Source organism: Notothenia coriiceps, unplaced genomic scaffold, assembly GCF_000735185.1.
Source record: "Notothenia coriiceps isolate Sejong01 unplaced genomic scaffold, NC01 NC01_scaffold00015801, whole genome shotgun sequence".
Lineage (NCBI taxonomy): Eukaryota > Metazoa > Chordata > Actinopteri > Perciformes > Nototheniidae > Notothenia > Notothenia coriiceps.
In genome coordinates this window covers 102,338-116,675 of record NW_011348502.1, presented here as the reverse complement: position 1 = coordinate 116,675, position 14,338 = coordinate 102,338, and the positions used below count along the sequence as shown (strand labels likewise).

The 14,338-nt window shown below is 43.6% G+C and overlaps 1 protein-coding gene across 1 annotated transcript in view; it reads left to right on the top strand.

Moving 5' to 3' along the window:
* Positions 1 to 12,425, top strand: part of LOC104949241 (potassium/sodium hyperpolarization-activated cyclic nucleotide-gated channel 4-like) — a 21,914-nt gene extending 9,489 nt beyond the window's left edge. Inside the window, exons 3-10 of the mRNA XM_010775562.1 lie at positions 3,158 to 3,254; positions 4,299 to 4,512; positions 5,091 to 5,252; positions 6,146 to 6,364; positions 6,912 to 7,058; positions 7,173 to 7,413; positions 7,525 to 7,689; positions 8,464 to 12,425. Of these exons, the coding sequence (XP_010773864.1) occupies positions 3,158 to 3,254; positions 4,299 to 4,512; positions 5,091 to 5,252; positions 6,146 to 6,364; positions 6,912 to 7,058; positions 7,173 to 7,413; positions 7,525 to 7,689; positions 8,464 to 11,111 (3,893 nt within the window). The 3' untranslated portion in view covers positions 11,112 to 12,425. The remainder of the gene's footprint in view (positions 1 to 3,157; positions 3,255 to 4,298; positions 4,513 to 5,090; positions 5,253 to 6,145; positions 6,365 to 6,911; positions 7,059 to 7,172; positions 7,414 to 7,524; positions 7,690 to 8,463) is intronic.
* Positions 12,426 to 14,338: the final 1,913 nt, after the last annotated feature.

Here is a 14,338-nt window from a genome sequence, read left to right as displayed (position 1 = left end):
AGAAAAGATAACATTGCTTTATGTTTAAACATTATGCAAATGTTCTGTGGTTACATAACTAAATTACGTATTACATTGTTAGAACATAAAGACATAATATTCCTGTAATTGTTCACTCCAAGTTCCTGGTAAGTGGGGACTGACCACTGTGGGCATTAGGATAGTTGATAGTTTACTGTAACTATGGAATTTGACTATAAACCATGTAAAAGATGATCGGACGCTGAAGCTACGATTCTGTTTATTAGAAAAAGGGGAGCTGTGGAGTGGGCGTGGTATGGCAGCAGTGGGCAACCAGTCTGTCCAGGCGTGAGAGGGCCTGCGCTGGTCTTTGGGAGTGTGAAGGCCTTGGATTCCTCCTGGGGAGAGACACCACAAATGAGGGAGGTAAAGCAGGCCCAAAGATGTCAAAGAATATGCTGGTAAAAGGCTTTAGACCGGCACCAACAAACCGTTCCACGGCACACGAAACCGTGTCGACAGCAACAATCCGGCAAGGAATGCGTGCAGCGGCAGCTTCATATGTGCGCTTAAGCAGGTTGCAGGTGTGGTGATGGAGATTGGCTCCCAAGCCGTGTAGAGCAGACCAGCCAGGCCAGAGAGAGAGACCCAGAGAAACTAAACCATACAAACACTATACAGGGTTTTCAGGGACGGGCAGTTACTAGGCGGTCGTTCTTTATACTGTCTGTCGGTCTCAAATCTAAAGGGTGCAATAACGATTTTCCTCAATATGCTAAAACCAGCGGGGCCTGTTTATAGCGCAGCCCTCTGCCGATAGCTTATTCTAACAGTCAGAAACCTATCATACGAACACAACCTTTAGTCAGAAAAAAGTGTGTTATTTCGGATATTTTACCCAAATCATGATATTATATACTGTGGCCTACATACCTCTAGTGTGATTATAGTGCCATGTGAGCGCATATTGGCATGCATAAATTCGTTTATACGTCCTATTCATTGTCTCAAGATGCGCTCCAAATCTCAAGAAGTTATCACCAAAGAGATGTTAAGAATGTCTTTAGCGAACGTATCTCCTACCTTCAGAACAACATTCAGGAACCAAAAAATAAAACGTCCCGCTGAAAAGTTTTAAGAACAGTAAGGGTATAATGTTTCTAACAATGTTATCAAAAAACATCTTGAAGAAGGTGGTACTGCAAAACTTCTAAGATGCGTTATCACCAAACATTTCCAGGAATGTTTTTAAAGAACGTTTATCTCTGCTTTCAGACAAGGAATTCTGGGAATCTCTAAACTAAACGTCTGCGTGCAATTTTAAGAACAGTAGGGCATGAATGTTCTAAACATATGTTATCAAAAACATCTTAAGAAGGTTATCAAACATACTTAGAAGGTTATCACCAAACATTTCAAGGAATGTTTAAGAACGTTACCTACCTTTCAGAAGAAGATCTAAGAACTCAAATAAAACGTCCCGCTGAAACATTCCTAGAACAACGAATGGGTAACCAACATTCTAGCTGGAACTCACACATTGCATCGCAAACCATGCATATCTGCTAGACAGCTGTTCATGAATTCCGTGCATTTTTGTTTTTCAAAAGAAAGATATGTGACATCAGATATTTTTTTGTAAACACAAACAAATGCAACAAGATTGTTTTTCAAAGCGCTCTAGAAATAAAATCTGACTGACCGTGTTAATATTTGCCATGAAACAGGAACGGTGTTATAACAAAAGAATAAACATCCTGAAAACATTTCAGATATGCTTCTTGGAGAATGTTCTTTCTTTGTTCTCATGTAACAATGAGGGACTCTTATACAAGAATCTTTTAAGTGTTACCCAACAACGTCCAAGACACATCCTTAAATGTCAGCAAAAGTCCACTTTGTAAATTCCTATAAAGAACATTTGAAAACATTTTGTCATCTCAGGCCTCAATAACATCCTGAAACATTCCAGAATGTTGCTTTGAAATGTTCGTTCATTTGTTATCATGTAACTTGAGGGAAACGTGGTTTATATAGAACACGTTTAACTGTGTACCAAAAGTCCCAAAACAATCCTTAGATGTTGCCAGGCAAAATGTTCCACCCTTTGTTAACATATCCACTAAAGGGAACGTTTTATAAAAAAACGTACTGTCATCTCAGGCCGCAATAACATCCTCAAAAAACATCCGTCTGAAGTTGCGTTAACTTATTGGAACATTATTTGAAAAGAGTAAACATCCTAAAAAGTCCTTTGAACATCGATTAACGTTCTTAAAACCTTATTAGAAGTCAGTTAGGTAACGTTAGCCGCGAGACGTTCCCTGCGCTGGGAGGTACACATGAAACATAAAACTAATAAAAACAATAAAGACATCGTACATGCAATTTACCAATGCTACATTTACAGCTTACGACATTGACAAGTACCAACAGTATCAAAGAGCAGTTTCCACCTATCCGAGCTTTAAAAACCATGCAGTGGAACAAATTACTCAGTTTCAGAGTATTTTTGAGGACTGTTCCAAGCAAGAGAGCTGCGCACATAAAGCTCTTACCTAGTCAGTCCTTGCACTTGGCCATGTAACAAGACCATTCAGTGTAATCTCAGGCAATAGCGTACCTGAACTCTCTGTGTGATCATCGGGCAGATATAAGATGGAGTTTTCGCGGTGCGGCTTTATGAACAGTTACCAATGACTGAGCCTTCCGTACAGTAAAGTGAAAGGCAAACCTGCCCTGGCATACAGGTGTATCAGTGATGAGTAAGTACCTTTACAGTTAGTAACACATCTTCGGCGACTGTGATGGCGTGCCATCTAACTGTTCAGGTAATGGGCAGGTGCATCAGTATATATCAAATCACCAGGTAAAAAGTTACAGAGGACTAGCCTTTCCTGGCCTCAGTGAGAAACAGACTTGTTTCTTGGAAAAAGAAATCTAGCTTCAACTCAGCTTTCTAAGCAGATTACTCGACCTGAAGTTTAAGAAGAGAGGTCAATCATCAAGCCAGATACCAGGTATTATAACAGCAACCACTTCAAGTAGGTTGTGGTCCTGCCAGAGGGGAGGGGGGTGAACAGTGTGTGTCCAGGGTGGGAGGGGTCGCCACTTACCTTCCCTGCGCCGCCTCAGGGTTCCGGGGCGTGCAGTCCGTGGAGGGATGCAGATTTGCATCCGATCACCTTCTCTGCAGAATGGATGACCCGCTGCAGCCTGCCCTTATCCTTGGCTGTGGCTGCAGCGTACCAGATGGTGATGGAGGAGGTGAGGATGGACTCGATGATGGAGGTGTAGAAGTTCCCCATCATCGTCTTTGGCAGGTTGAATTTCTTCAGCTGCCTCAGGAAGAACACCCTCTGCTGTGCTTTTTTGATGAGGGAGCAGATGTTCTGCTCCCATTTGAGGTCCTGGGCGAACATTCACCACATTGTCGCAGTGATGGTGCTAAGTTGTTTTCTGAAACCTGACTGATGTTTTCATAGGATGTCATTTTTACATAAAAACTCCTTTACCTGTTCACTCACTAGGCTTTCAAGAACCTTAGCCAGAACTGATAATTTAGAGATGGGTCTATAATTATTTAATAAAGTGGCCTCCCCTCCTTTTAGTAAAGGCAGGACATAAGCGGACTTCCATACTTTTGGAATTGTCTTTGTGCTGAGGGAGAGGTTAAAAAAAGAAGTAAGAGTTGGTGCAATAAAATCTGCAGCTATCTTTAAAAATAAAGGTTCTACGTTATCTGGACCAGCCGGTTTCTTAGGATCTAACTTGGTTAAGGCTCCATGAACAACATCAATAGTAAAAGGAGAAAAACTGAAGGGGTTTTCCAAACCACATTGTTCAGTCACAGACTGTGGTGTTCACAGAAGCAGAGTTAGAAACAGAATCAAACAGAGAGCCACAGGACACAAAATGCTCATTAAAACAATTTAACATAGTAGCCCAGTCCGATATATAGTGCCAGATGCCTTGGTAAGGCAAGGAGGTAGCTCATTACGGATTTCACCGGTGGATATCGATTGAATGGTTTTCCAAAATGTTCTAGGATTATTCAGGTTTTTTGTGGTAACTGACAGATAATACTTAGACTTAGCACTTTTGATTTGAGATGTGAAGCTTTTTTTAATCAGCTCTTCTGACCATCTGCTGGTTTGTGTTGAAACAATCCATGAGTGACGTGTGAAAGGTGACATGCAGCCAGTGGCGGGGCTTTGTTCATGTTCCAGTTGTGTGTCTTGAATACTGATGATGCCAGCCAAATGTTCAAATCGTCTCCACAAAGCTGGTATGCCAAATTACAAATATCATTTGTTTTCCATCCTAATCTAATTTAGGGCGATTCGCCAGAAATATCTGAAGAACTGGTTCCTCGTGGACTTTGTGTCCTCCATCCCGGTGGACTACATCTTTCTGATGGTGGACAGTCTGGACTCCGAGGTCTACAGGACGGCCAGGGCGCTGCGCATCGTCCGCTTCACCAAAATCCTGAGCCTTCTTCGACTGCTCCGCCTGTCCCGACTCATCCGCTACATCCATCAGTGGGAGGAGGTGAGGAACAGATATCACAATCAAAGAAATATTCAAAATAGGGATACAACTTACAATGATGTTCATTATCAGCCGATTATTTTCTCAATTACGCTATTAATTGTGTGTTCTACAAAATGTCAGCACTTTATAGTATGTCTATAAAATGTCAGCATGTCCATCCCATTTCCTTAAACTCAGAGGGTAATGTTTTACATGTGTTGTTTTGTCACTCATAAACCAAAAGGTATTCCTTTAAATAGGATATAAAACTGAGAAAAACAGGAAATCCCCATATTTAAGATGCTGCAAACAATATTTTCTTCCATTCTTGTATTCTAAAGATGCATTGATTATGAAATGATTAAGTGATTATTTTTCTGTCTATAATCATTAAATATGTACGGCATTACTTTTTACAGGCCTTTAGATTTACAAAATATCCTGTTTTACGGGTAGATTTAAAGCTTTCATAATGTGCCCAAGAGCTGAAGGAATGATCTCATTCAAATGTATTTTGACTTATTTATAGAATAAATTCCTTGTGAAAAGGTCAACTGCACCTGCATCACTTTTCTCCTCCTCCTCTTTCCCCTCAGATCTTCCATATGACCTATGACCTTGCCAGTGCCATGGTGAGAATCGTGAATCTGATCGGGATGATGCTGCTGCTGTGCCACTGGGATGGCTGTCTGCAGTTCCTCGTGCCCATGCTGCAGGACTTCCCTCCTGACTGCTGGGTTTCCAAGAATCTGATGGTGGTGAGTCTCTAAACAGCAGTCCGCATTTAACGTGACTGATGTGTTTCTGAATTTATGTTATCGTGTAGTCAAACAATGCCATGACATCTGATAAAACGCACAAAGCGATATCTCAGCTTGTTTGAACAGTGTGCACAATATCTTTAATTCTGATAAATGCAAAACACAGATTCAATATACCTGGTTCATGTTATCTTTATGTGTGCAGAGTGAGGTTGTTTATCAGATTTGAAAATATTTGCTCCTTATCTGTGTTAATTGGGTCATGCAGCAACAAGTCCAGTTTGAATTAGATTGCCTATCATTGTCGTCACCAAAATAAAATAAAAGATTTTCCAATTAAAAGCCCCAGCAGAGAGCAGGTGGAGGGGGGAACTCACGCAAACAGTCCAAGACCTGGGGGACCTGCTGGAGATTTCATCCCTGTGCAGTCAGGCGTGCAGACGTGAACATCCATGAATGAACACAGATGCACAGCTGTAGGAAAAGCTGACTCATGTCTCAGTGGCTGCCTTGGTGACTGTTGCTAAGCAGCCTGATGCTGGGATTTTCCCCAGAGAAACTCCCCTCATCCATTAACATCTTAGTATAATTGGACACAACTTCAAAAGTAGTTATATATGATATTCAGACATTTAGGCCTAGTTAATAATGCAGGAAGACAGCCTTTTTATCGCCTGTGTGGTTTTATACGTTCTGCAGCCTTTCAGTTTTAGTAAATTAAAGTGGGTTTTGACAGCTAAATTGCTCTTGTGTTGCATGTTATGAGGTGAAGTGAAAAAGCTCTTGTAACAAGACTAAAATAAGAATAGTTCAATATTGCACCGCCTTGGTAATTAACAACTTCTTTTTAACTCTTCCTGTCACCCTCTCTGTGTGCCTCCCACTCACAGAATGACTCATGGGGCCTCCAGTACTCCTATGCTCTATTCAAAGCCATGAGCCACATGTTGTGTATTGGGTACGGAGCACAGGCTCCAGAAGGGATGACTGATGTGTGGCTCACCATGCTCAGCATGATCGTAGGGGCCACCTGCTACGCCATGTTCATCGGACACGCCACCGCTCTCATCCAATCTCTGGATTCTTCGCGGCGACAGTACCAAGAAAAGGTGAAACACAACTCATTCTGTACTATACTTGTTATCGTGTAACTATGTTACCCTGAGTTCTTAAACCTAATGTTTATTATCAATTAACCTTTGGTGGTTTTATTATGAATCAACTCCCGGGACACACTTTTTTGACAAAAATCAAATCTTGTGGTTTCCAAACTCGGGTTAAAAAGCAGTCCTAGGATGGACCTGAGGGCTCTCAAAATGATTAATGATAGAACTGAGTCAAAAACACCTTTTGTCATCTTTCTTTTTCTTCTGCAATGCTGGACACACTTTTTTATTCCAAATTGTTTTAATTAAAAATCTGAGAATGGAAAATCGGGTCAAACTCCTCACAACTTGGCTCTGTCCGAAATCAATCCCTCAGCTGTGACCCCTTGTCAAAGCTGAAACAGGGGTCACAGGGAGAAAGAGGCAGAAATGTTGAGTAGACTCAAAGGATGGGAACCAATAGAATAATCAATGTTGTCATGCTCTCTTCTTTTACAACTTGTTTGCAGATCCCTGACCTGTGTCTGTGTGTGTTTGTGTGATATTGCAGTACAAGCAGGTGGAGCAGTACATGTCCTTCCATAAACTTCCTGCAGATGTGCGTCAAAAGATCCACGAATACTATGAGCACCGCTTCCAGGGGAAGATGTTTGACGAGGAGAACATCCTTGGAGAACTCAGCGACCCACTGAAAGAGGTAAATAATTCACCATCACTCCCTAATCTACACGCACAGCGTACAGACATATGTACTGACTGTCATCCAGCCAATCTATTTGACTAACTCCCTCTTCATGTCTTCTTCCTCCAGGAGATAGTCAGCTTTAACTGCCGGAGCCTGGTGGCTAACATGCCGCTGTTTGCCAATGCCGATCCCAACTTTGTGACAGCAGTGCTGATCAAGCTCCGCTTTGAAGTGTTTCAGCCTTCAGACTTCATTATCCGCGAGGGCACAGTGGGACGGAAGATGTATTTCATCCAGCATGGGCGAGTTGGTGTGCTGACCCGTGGCAACAAAGAAACCAAGCTGAGTGATGGCTCTTACTTTGGAGGTGAGAACATGCAGAGCTGTTTAGATAATTGCACCGAAAGGTAAAGAGGTTAAGGTGATGGTAGTTCATGTTTAAGCATAAACTCACAGCCTAATACTGTATCTTTTTCAGAGATCTGTTTGTTGACTCATGGACGGAGGACAGCCAGCGTCCGTGCAGATACATACTGTCGCCTGTACTCGCTCAGTGTGGACAACTTTAACGAGGTGCTGGAGGAACATCCCATGATGCGTCGTGCCTTTGAAACTGTCGCTGTTGACAGATTGGACCGAATCGGTAAAGTGTGGATTTCTGATTATGTTATATATTTCTCTAACCGTCTTATCTATGCAGTGGCTGTCTATTTCATATTTGGTTATTTAACCCTGTAACGACCTTGCACAATAGTTCAAATAATCTTTTAAATTCTGCAACATTTCTTAGGCTCTTTGTCCTCAGATGAAAGATCAGAACTCATCTTTGAAATAGAAATACCTTTAAAAAAACGGATCAGCAAGGTTCTTCATTGACCTTGAAGCTTAGCCATCAAACGTTTACTTTGTGCTCAGTAAAAAGCTTCTACAAAGTAAAAGTTTTCTTTTCACATCTTTCACTTCTGGCACTTATATGTATAATGTTTAGGAGGATATATTAGCTGAAATGTAATTTAATATTCATAACTATCCTTCCTTTCGCATACAATCATCATCTGAAACTGAGAATCAATGTGTTTTCATTATCTTAAAATAGGGCCTTCATATCTCCATAGGGAGAGGGTCCTCTTCAAGGTTGCATTGCCAAGTTAATACAGTAGCTCAGAACATACAAACAAGAGGGTCCACTCTAGTTCTACAACACACTTGTAAATCTGCAGTAATACCAGCGCTATCTAAAATCCATTGCACTGTTGTGGAAAGGTTGGCTTCTGTGCAAGATGAAGATGAGGAGGCTTGTTAATCTGAAATTTAAGTTGGTTCCAATCTGCACCCACAATGCTAGATGCTTCCAAATGCCTCCTACACAGTTTATTTACAATATCTCAAAATTAATAATGAATTTCTTTCCCTACAGGCAGGAAGAACTCAATGCTTCTCCGGAAGTCGTCGCAGGGCGGTTCTCTGGGGGGCAGTATGGGTCGTGGAGGCCGGGGTGGAGGGGGTCCAGGAGCCAGGGGAGGTATGGGCTCCTGTGACAGCATGCTGGTGCAGCAGATTGTCAAACACGACAGCATGCCGGCGATGCAGGATGCCATTGCGGCCGCTGCTGCAGGAAGAAGCGGAGTCATGGGAAGAAGTGGCTCGGTGTCTCCTCGGCCGCGCCCGGTCATCTGGGCTCCGCTGGTCAACGCCCCCCTGCAGGCGGCTGCTGCCACCAGTAATGTAGCCATCGCCCTCATGCACCACCAGCAACAGCAACAGCAGCTGCAGCAGCTGCAGCAGCAGCATGCACTGGGAGGGGCTTTCTTCTTGCCTTCACCTCTTGTGTCTCCCTCTCCGTCCTCTACCTTTTCTTTGTCTACCCCTCGTCCTCCTGTGTTACAGCCCCTCCGCCCGTCTGTGAGCTCTCTCATCGGCATGATGACTCTGGGAGGGATGGGAGGGATGGGAGGAATGGGTGGTTTGTCCCCCAGAGGATTTCCTGCCTCTCCCTCGACCATGGGCCCTCCTGGTGGGTTGATCTCACCCCCGATTGCCAAAACTCCACCCATACCAGCATCCTCTGTCCCAGCATCTGTCCAACCAGGCAGGACTCTTCATACCAGCCTCCGCCTCCAGGCTGATCATCCCTCAATGATTGCTGGATCACTAGGAACCCCGACAGGTGGAGGGACACTGACTCCACCTCTCCATAAAGTACCTGCCGCCAACCCCCCTGCTGCTTATAGAGCCCCGTCAGACGGCAACACTTTTATGATGGGCCACCAGGGGGCAAAGGAAGCTTTGTTACGTCATGGTGGAACCAGCTCTCAGGGTCTGCCGGCGCTGGGCAGACTCACCCAGGAGGCCAGGCTGCTGTCTGCCTCGCAGCCCACCCTGCCTCACCGCTCCTGGGTTGGAGTGCAGCCTCATCCCCCTCTCCCCAGGAAGGCCTCTGGTGGTAATTTGCTGGTGGCTCCTTTCCTGGCAGGGCAGTTAGCCAGGGGAGGCAGTGCAGGCATGCTGACCTCAAACACTCCAATACAGCTAGTGACACATATTCCATTTAACGCACACACACACGCTCAGGCCGCATTTCCTATTCAGCCTGCCTTAGCACAGTATCTGCCCACACAGGCTGCCCCTCACAGCACCTCTGTACCTGCAGCCGCACACAAGCCTGCAGCTCCCCTAACATATTCCTCCCCTCCAAAGCAGACCCCTCTCTCTTCTCCCACCCCCTCTTCTCCTACACCTATACTCCCGCCTACACCGCACCCTAAACCAATCTCAATGACACACTCCTCCTCTCCTCCTCGCAGCTGCACCCCTCCTTTAGCAAACCCGCTGTCGCTCTCCTCAACTCCTCGTCCCAAACCAATTCCTACATCTTCTCCCCGCTCGTCCTCTCCCTCTCCCTCCTCCACACCTCCCCCATCTTCTGTTTTTACCCCTATCCCACCACCTCAAACCTATGGGCCAAAGTCATCTTTCTCCCCTCCAAAGCAGACCCCTCTCTCTTCTCCCACCCCCTCTTCTCCTACACCTATACTCCCTCCTACACCGCGCCCTAAACCAATCTCAATGACACGCTCTGGCTCCTTCTCTCCTCCTCGCAGCTCCACCCCTCCTTTAGCAAACCCGCTGTCGCTCTCCTCAACTCCTCGTCCCAAACCAATTCCTACATCTTCTCCCCGCTCGTCCTCTCCCTCTCCCTCCTCCACACCGCCCCCATCTTTTGTTTCTACCCCTATCCCACCACCTCAAACCTATGGGCCAAAGTCATCTTTCACCTACTCCTCTCCCCCATCCTCCTTGATCACCTCTATCCCACCTCGTCCCCAGAGCCCCCGAGCCAAGGCGTCCAACACGCCTCCTTCTCCTTCTCCATTGTCTGGCCCAAGTCCCGCACAAACTCCAATCCCTTCCCCGATACTAACACCCACTCAGACTACCCGTACACGCACTTCTACCCCTGCCCAAACACCTACACAGACCCTTAGTCCTACTCCTTCCCATTCTCCGGTTCCTGTGACACCTGCCCCCTCTGTAAGTAAATCCCTGAGTCCAACTCCTTGTCTCCAGCCCTCAATCTCCAGCTCAGCTAGAGGCCCCAACCAGGGCCAGATCCCCAAACAGACCCCAACACAAACTGCATTGTCTGCCCCGACACCAGCTAGTGTTAGCTCTCCACGTAAAATAACTTTCTCAGTTCATCCTGTGCAGCAAACCTCTCCTGTCCTTACTCCAAGCCCAACTTATGTCTCTGGTCATTCAACCAAACCAATCCCGGGGACAACATCATCCTCATCGTGTCCAAGCTCGAGCTCCACTAAGCCTTCATCTCTGACCTCCTCTGGTATCCATTGTGCCTCTTCTCCCGTCCTAAAACAAATATCAACCCCAACAGCTGCCCCTACCCACTCCACAAAACTCAATACCCTCTCTATTCCTGCCGCTCAGGCTTCCACCACCTCGTCCACCCAGTCAGCACATGCAGCCCCCCTTGCAAAGGCCACTGCTCCTAAAGGTGGGAAAAAAGACCCTCCGCATTCATTGCCTGAAAAGACTAAGAGGACCTAAGACACAAAAGGCCCGCTGTTGATAAGCAGAGCCATTGATATACAGAGTGGTGTCACCAGACATCAAATATGTCAAGTGGACAGGTCTATATTTTGCATATACTCTATGTGATTGTCTTAGAGCATCAGGGGTTCGTGACTCTCGACCCAAGCCATCGATGGAAGAGAGAAGACTTTATTGGTGATTTAAAAGGTTGGCCCAGGCAACGGTAGAGTCTGATCAAATCCATCCCAATGTACAATACATACATATCTGTGTTAGTGATTGTTGGAGCAAGCAGGGGAGCTGAAGTGAAAATGATATGGAAGCAATAGCTGAAATAAAAAAATCTCCATTTATTTGACAATGGAAAAAGCAATATGTGTGAAACATTGTAGGCTCCCTTAATGTGACAGGAAATGAATTTGAGAAAATAATAATTTCTCTGCTATTGGTATTAAAGTCCATCTTGGTGACGGTTTTAAATGCAGGCAGCAGAGCGGACACTTTCTGGTTTCCAGCTCCAACTCCCTCTTGCCTCCCATTCTGCACCAAAGTGTAATATTTTATCATCCAAATAATAATAATGATAAGAAAATAGAGATTAAAAATCACTGTTAAGACGATGCTCATATGAATTGGATTCAATAGGAGCAGTCCACTGGTAGTTTTGTTGTCACAAGTGTGTGGTGTTTAGTTTTTGATCAAAACAAAACTTTTAAACCTACATGATTTTTCTATAATGTGTTTATTTGTTTGTGGCAGACAATCTTGCTCTGCACCGTGGCTCACTTTATTTCTATTCCATCCTGCTCCATGAACTGTAAATACGTGCCTCTCTTTGGGTCTGTTGTAAGCTTCATCACTCTTCAGCCTCTCTGTCTTTCATCTCTTCTCTGTCTCGCCGCCTTTCATCTGATTTTCACAGCCGTGGTCGCTAAATGCTTCGCTGGCTCTCACAGATTCTCTCCCTTTCTCTCGGTTTACCCAACACTTGCTCTGTGTGGCAATCAGCCTCACGTTCAAATGGCTCTTTCTTCTGTCGTCCTACAACACTTTTTCAGCAACATTTTCAGTGATGTTTGATGTTTTGTGTGAGTAGCAACAAGACATTTCTGTCTTAACCCCTGATACCATGTTGCCTAGACAATATATTAAAGGACCAAATGTTTTATTTTTTATTTATTACAGCTTTAGCTTTAAAACTGAAAATAAATAGCTATTAATGCTGATTTAAAGATGATTTTGAGAGCGTGGTGTTTAAGGTGATGATTAGGATTACATTCTTGACAACCATAACAGTAATGATGAAGGTGTATATTTGGATGTAAGAATAAAGCGAATTTAGATATCACTGTGTTGTGTGTGTTGAGCTCTTTTGTGTTCTTGCATGCATTTGTATCCTGTCAAGTCAATTTGCTTTTACATTAACCACAGACAGGATGTAGGCAGGGAACTTTAAACAACAGAGCAAATATTTATATTTATATTGACTTAAATTAAACTGGAAGTTTGTTGACTTCAGCCACTGTGAGTTAGGATTTGTTGTTTGTGAAATTTGAGTGAACTCATACATTGTTTTGCATATTTCATCCTACTTCATATAGATTACAAGGATACTGAAAACCTCTTGAGACTCAACTTGGACCCTTGTGACTCTGGATGGACTTTTCCGTGACCTTGGAATATTTGATACTTGAGAGGTTTGTTGAATTAACTTAATGCTGCTGTGAGATAAATAACCCGTCACGAATGTCCTGTACCCCTCAGCAGAGGGCAGGATTAGCTTGTGAATGTGGGGAAACATATCCTTCTACTTTAGTGCAGACTAGGTCTCACTGATACACCTGCCTCTCTTTCCCCTCCTATAACTTCCTCTCTCTCACTCAAATTTATTTTACTTCTCCTCCTTCACTAATGAACAAGGGTATTTCTAAAGCCCTTCATCAGCCCGTGTAGGCAGCGAGCAGGCGAGAATAATTGTTCACCTCTATTAGTTAAGAGGCATTAGCATGTTGGATTTACACTTGTAATTATTTGAACACTCTTCAAAAGCCTCTTCTGAGTCTCACAAAGCAGCACTAATTTGTCAGAAGAGGATGAGTGCCTCTAGCTGTAAATATTTGAGGGTTTTTTCTATGCTGGTAAAGAAATTGCTGACATTTTTTTTAAATTAAAGGGCAGGAGAGAGACTGTAAGCTGTATTTCTAAAAATAAATCTGCATTCCCACAGTGTAAAATGTGTATACTTTTGTACTGGAGGCTTCACTTAAGCATACACTGGTTAGGGATTTAGGGCTGCTGAATTCAACGCAACCACTAGATGGCGATGGCACATTGATAATCAGATCAACTCAACAGGAAGCAGCAGCATCTTGCACTTTATATTTCTTAAGTTTATTTACAGTAACATGAGCGAACAGGAGAGAGACATTTGTATGATGAGGACACTTATTGTTAGGAGGAGAGCGCAATATGGAGCAAGGTGAGAGGGTAAATGATGGCAGACCAGCCTGGATTACCAGCCGTGAATAGAGGTGGGGGGATAAACAGGACTGTAATTGCTGCCCGTCACTCTGGATCTGAAATAGACACAGAGGGAAGTCTTTACTCTTGGCCGTGGGGGAGACAAACTAAACTGGCAGAGAGTTTCTGGGCCTAGAAATTCACAGTTATGGGTATTTTATTCCCTTAATTATACTTTTGCATAGCAGCTGTCTGTGTGTACATATCCTGGAAGTTGAATCACTGGATTTACATGTTTCTAAATTCCTTGCAGGGACAGAATAAAGGGTCTTTCTGCAAGTTAGTGTAAATCAGTATTTACTCATATAAATATCAAAAAGACTGTATTTTACAAAAAAGTTAGAACATTATGCAGGATATAAATTAAAATGGTTTAGGAAGAAAAGGGATAACACAATCAAACCCCATTTTGATCAGTTTCAAGAGTCAATTAAATAAATACAAATAAATGTACAACGTTAATCCATGAAGTGAAATCTTTGAAAATTAAAGTCCCATTTAATTTTTTTTAGAGAAAAGAAAATGTAAGCCTATATAAGTTGATTGTATGATGGAAATAGGTTGTGCCAAATAAAAAGTTGTTATGCTTTACCCAACTTTCAAAGCAGTGTCTATCATCATGACCCCTGTAATGGGTTGGAATTGTTTTGTTACCAGTTAAAAGAGTTTTTGATTTCTTCAATATAATAGTTTTTAGAGGCCTGGAGAGATGAGAGTAACCA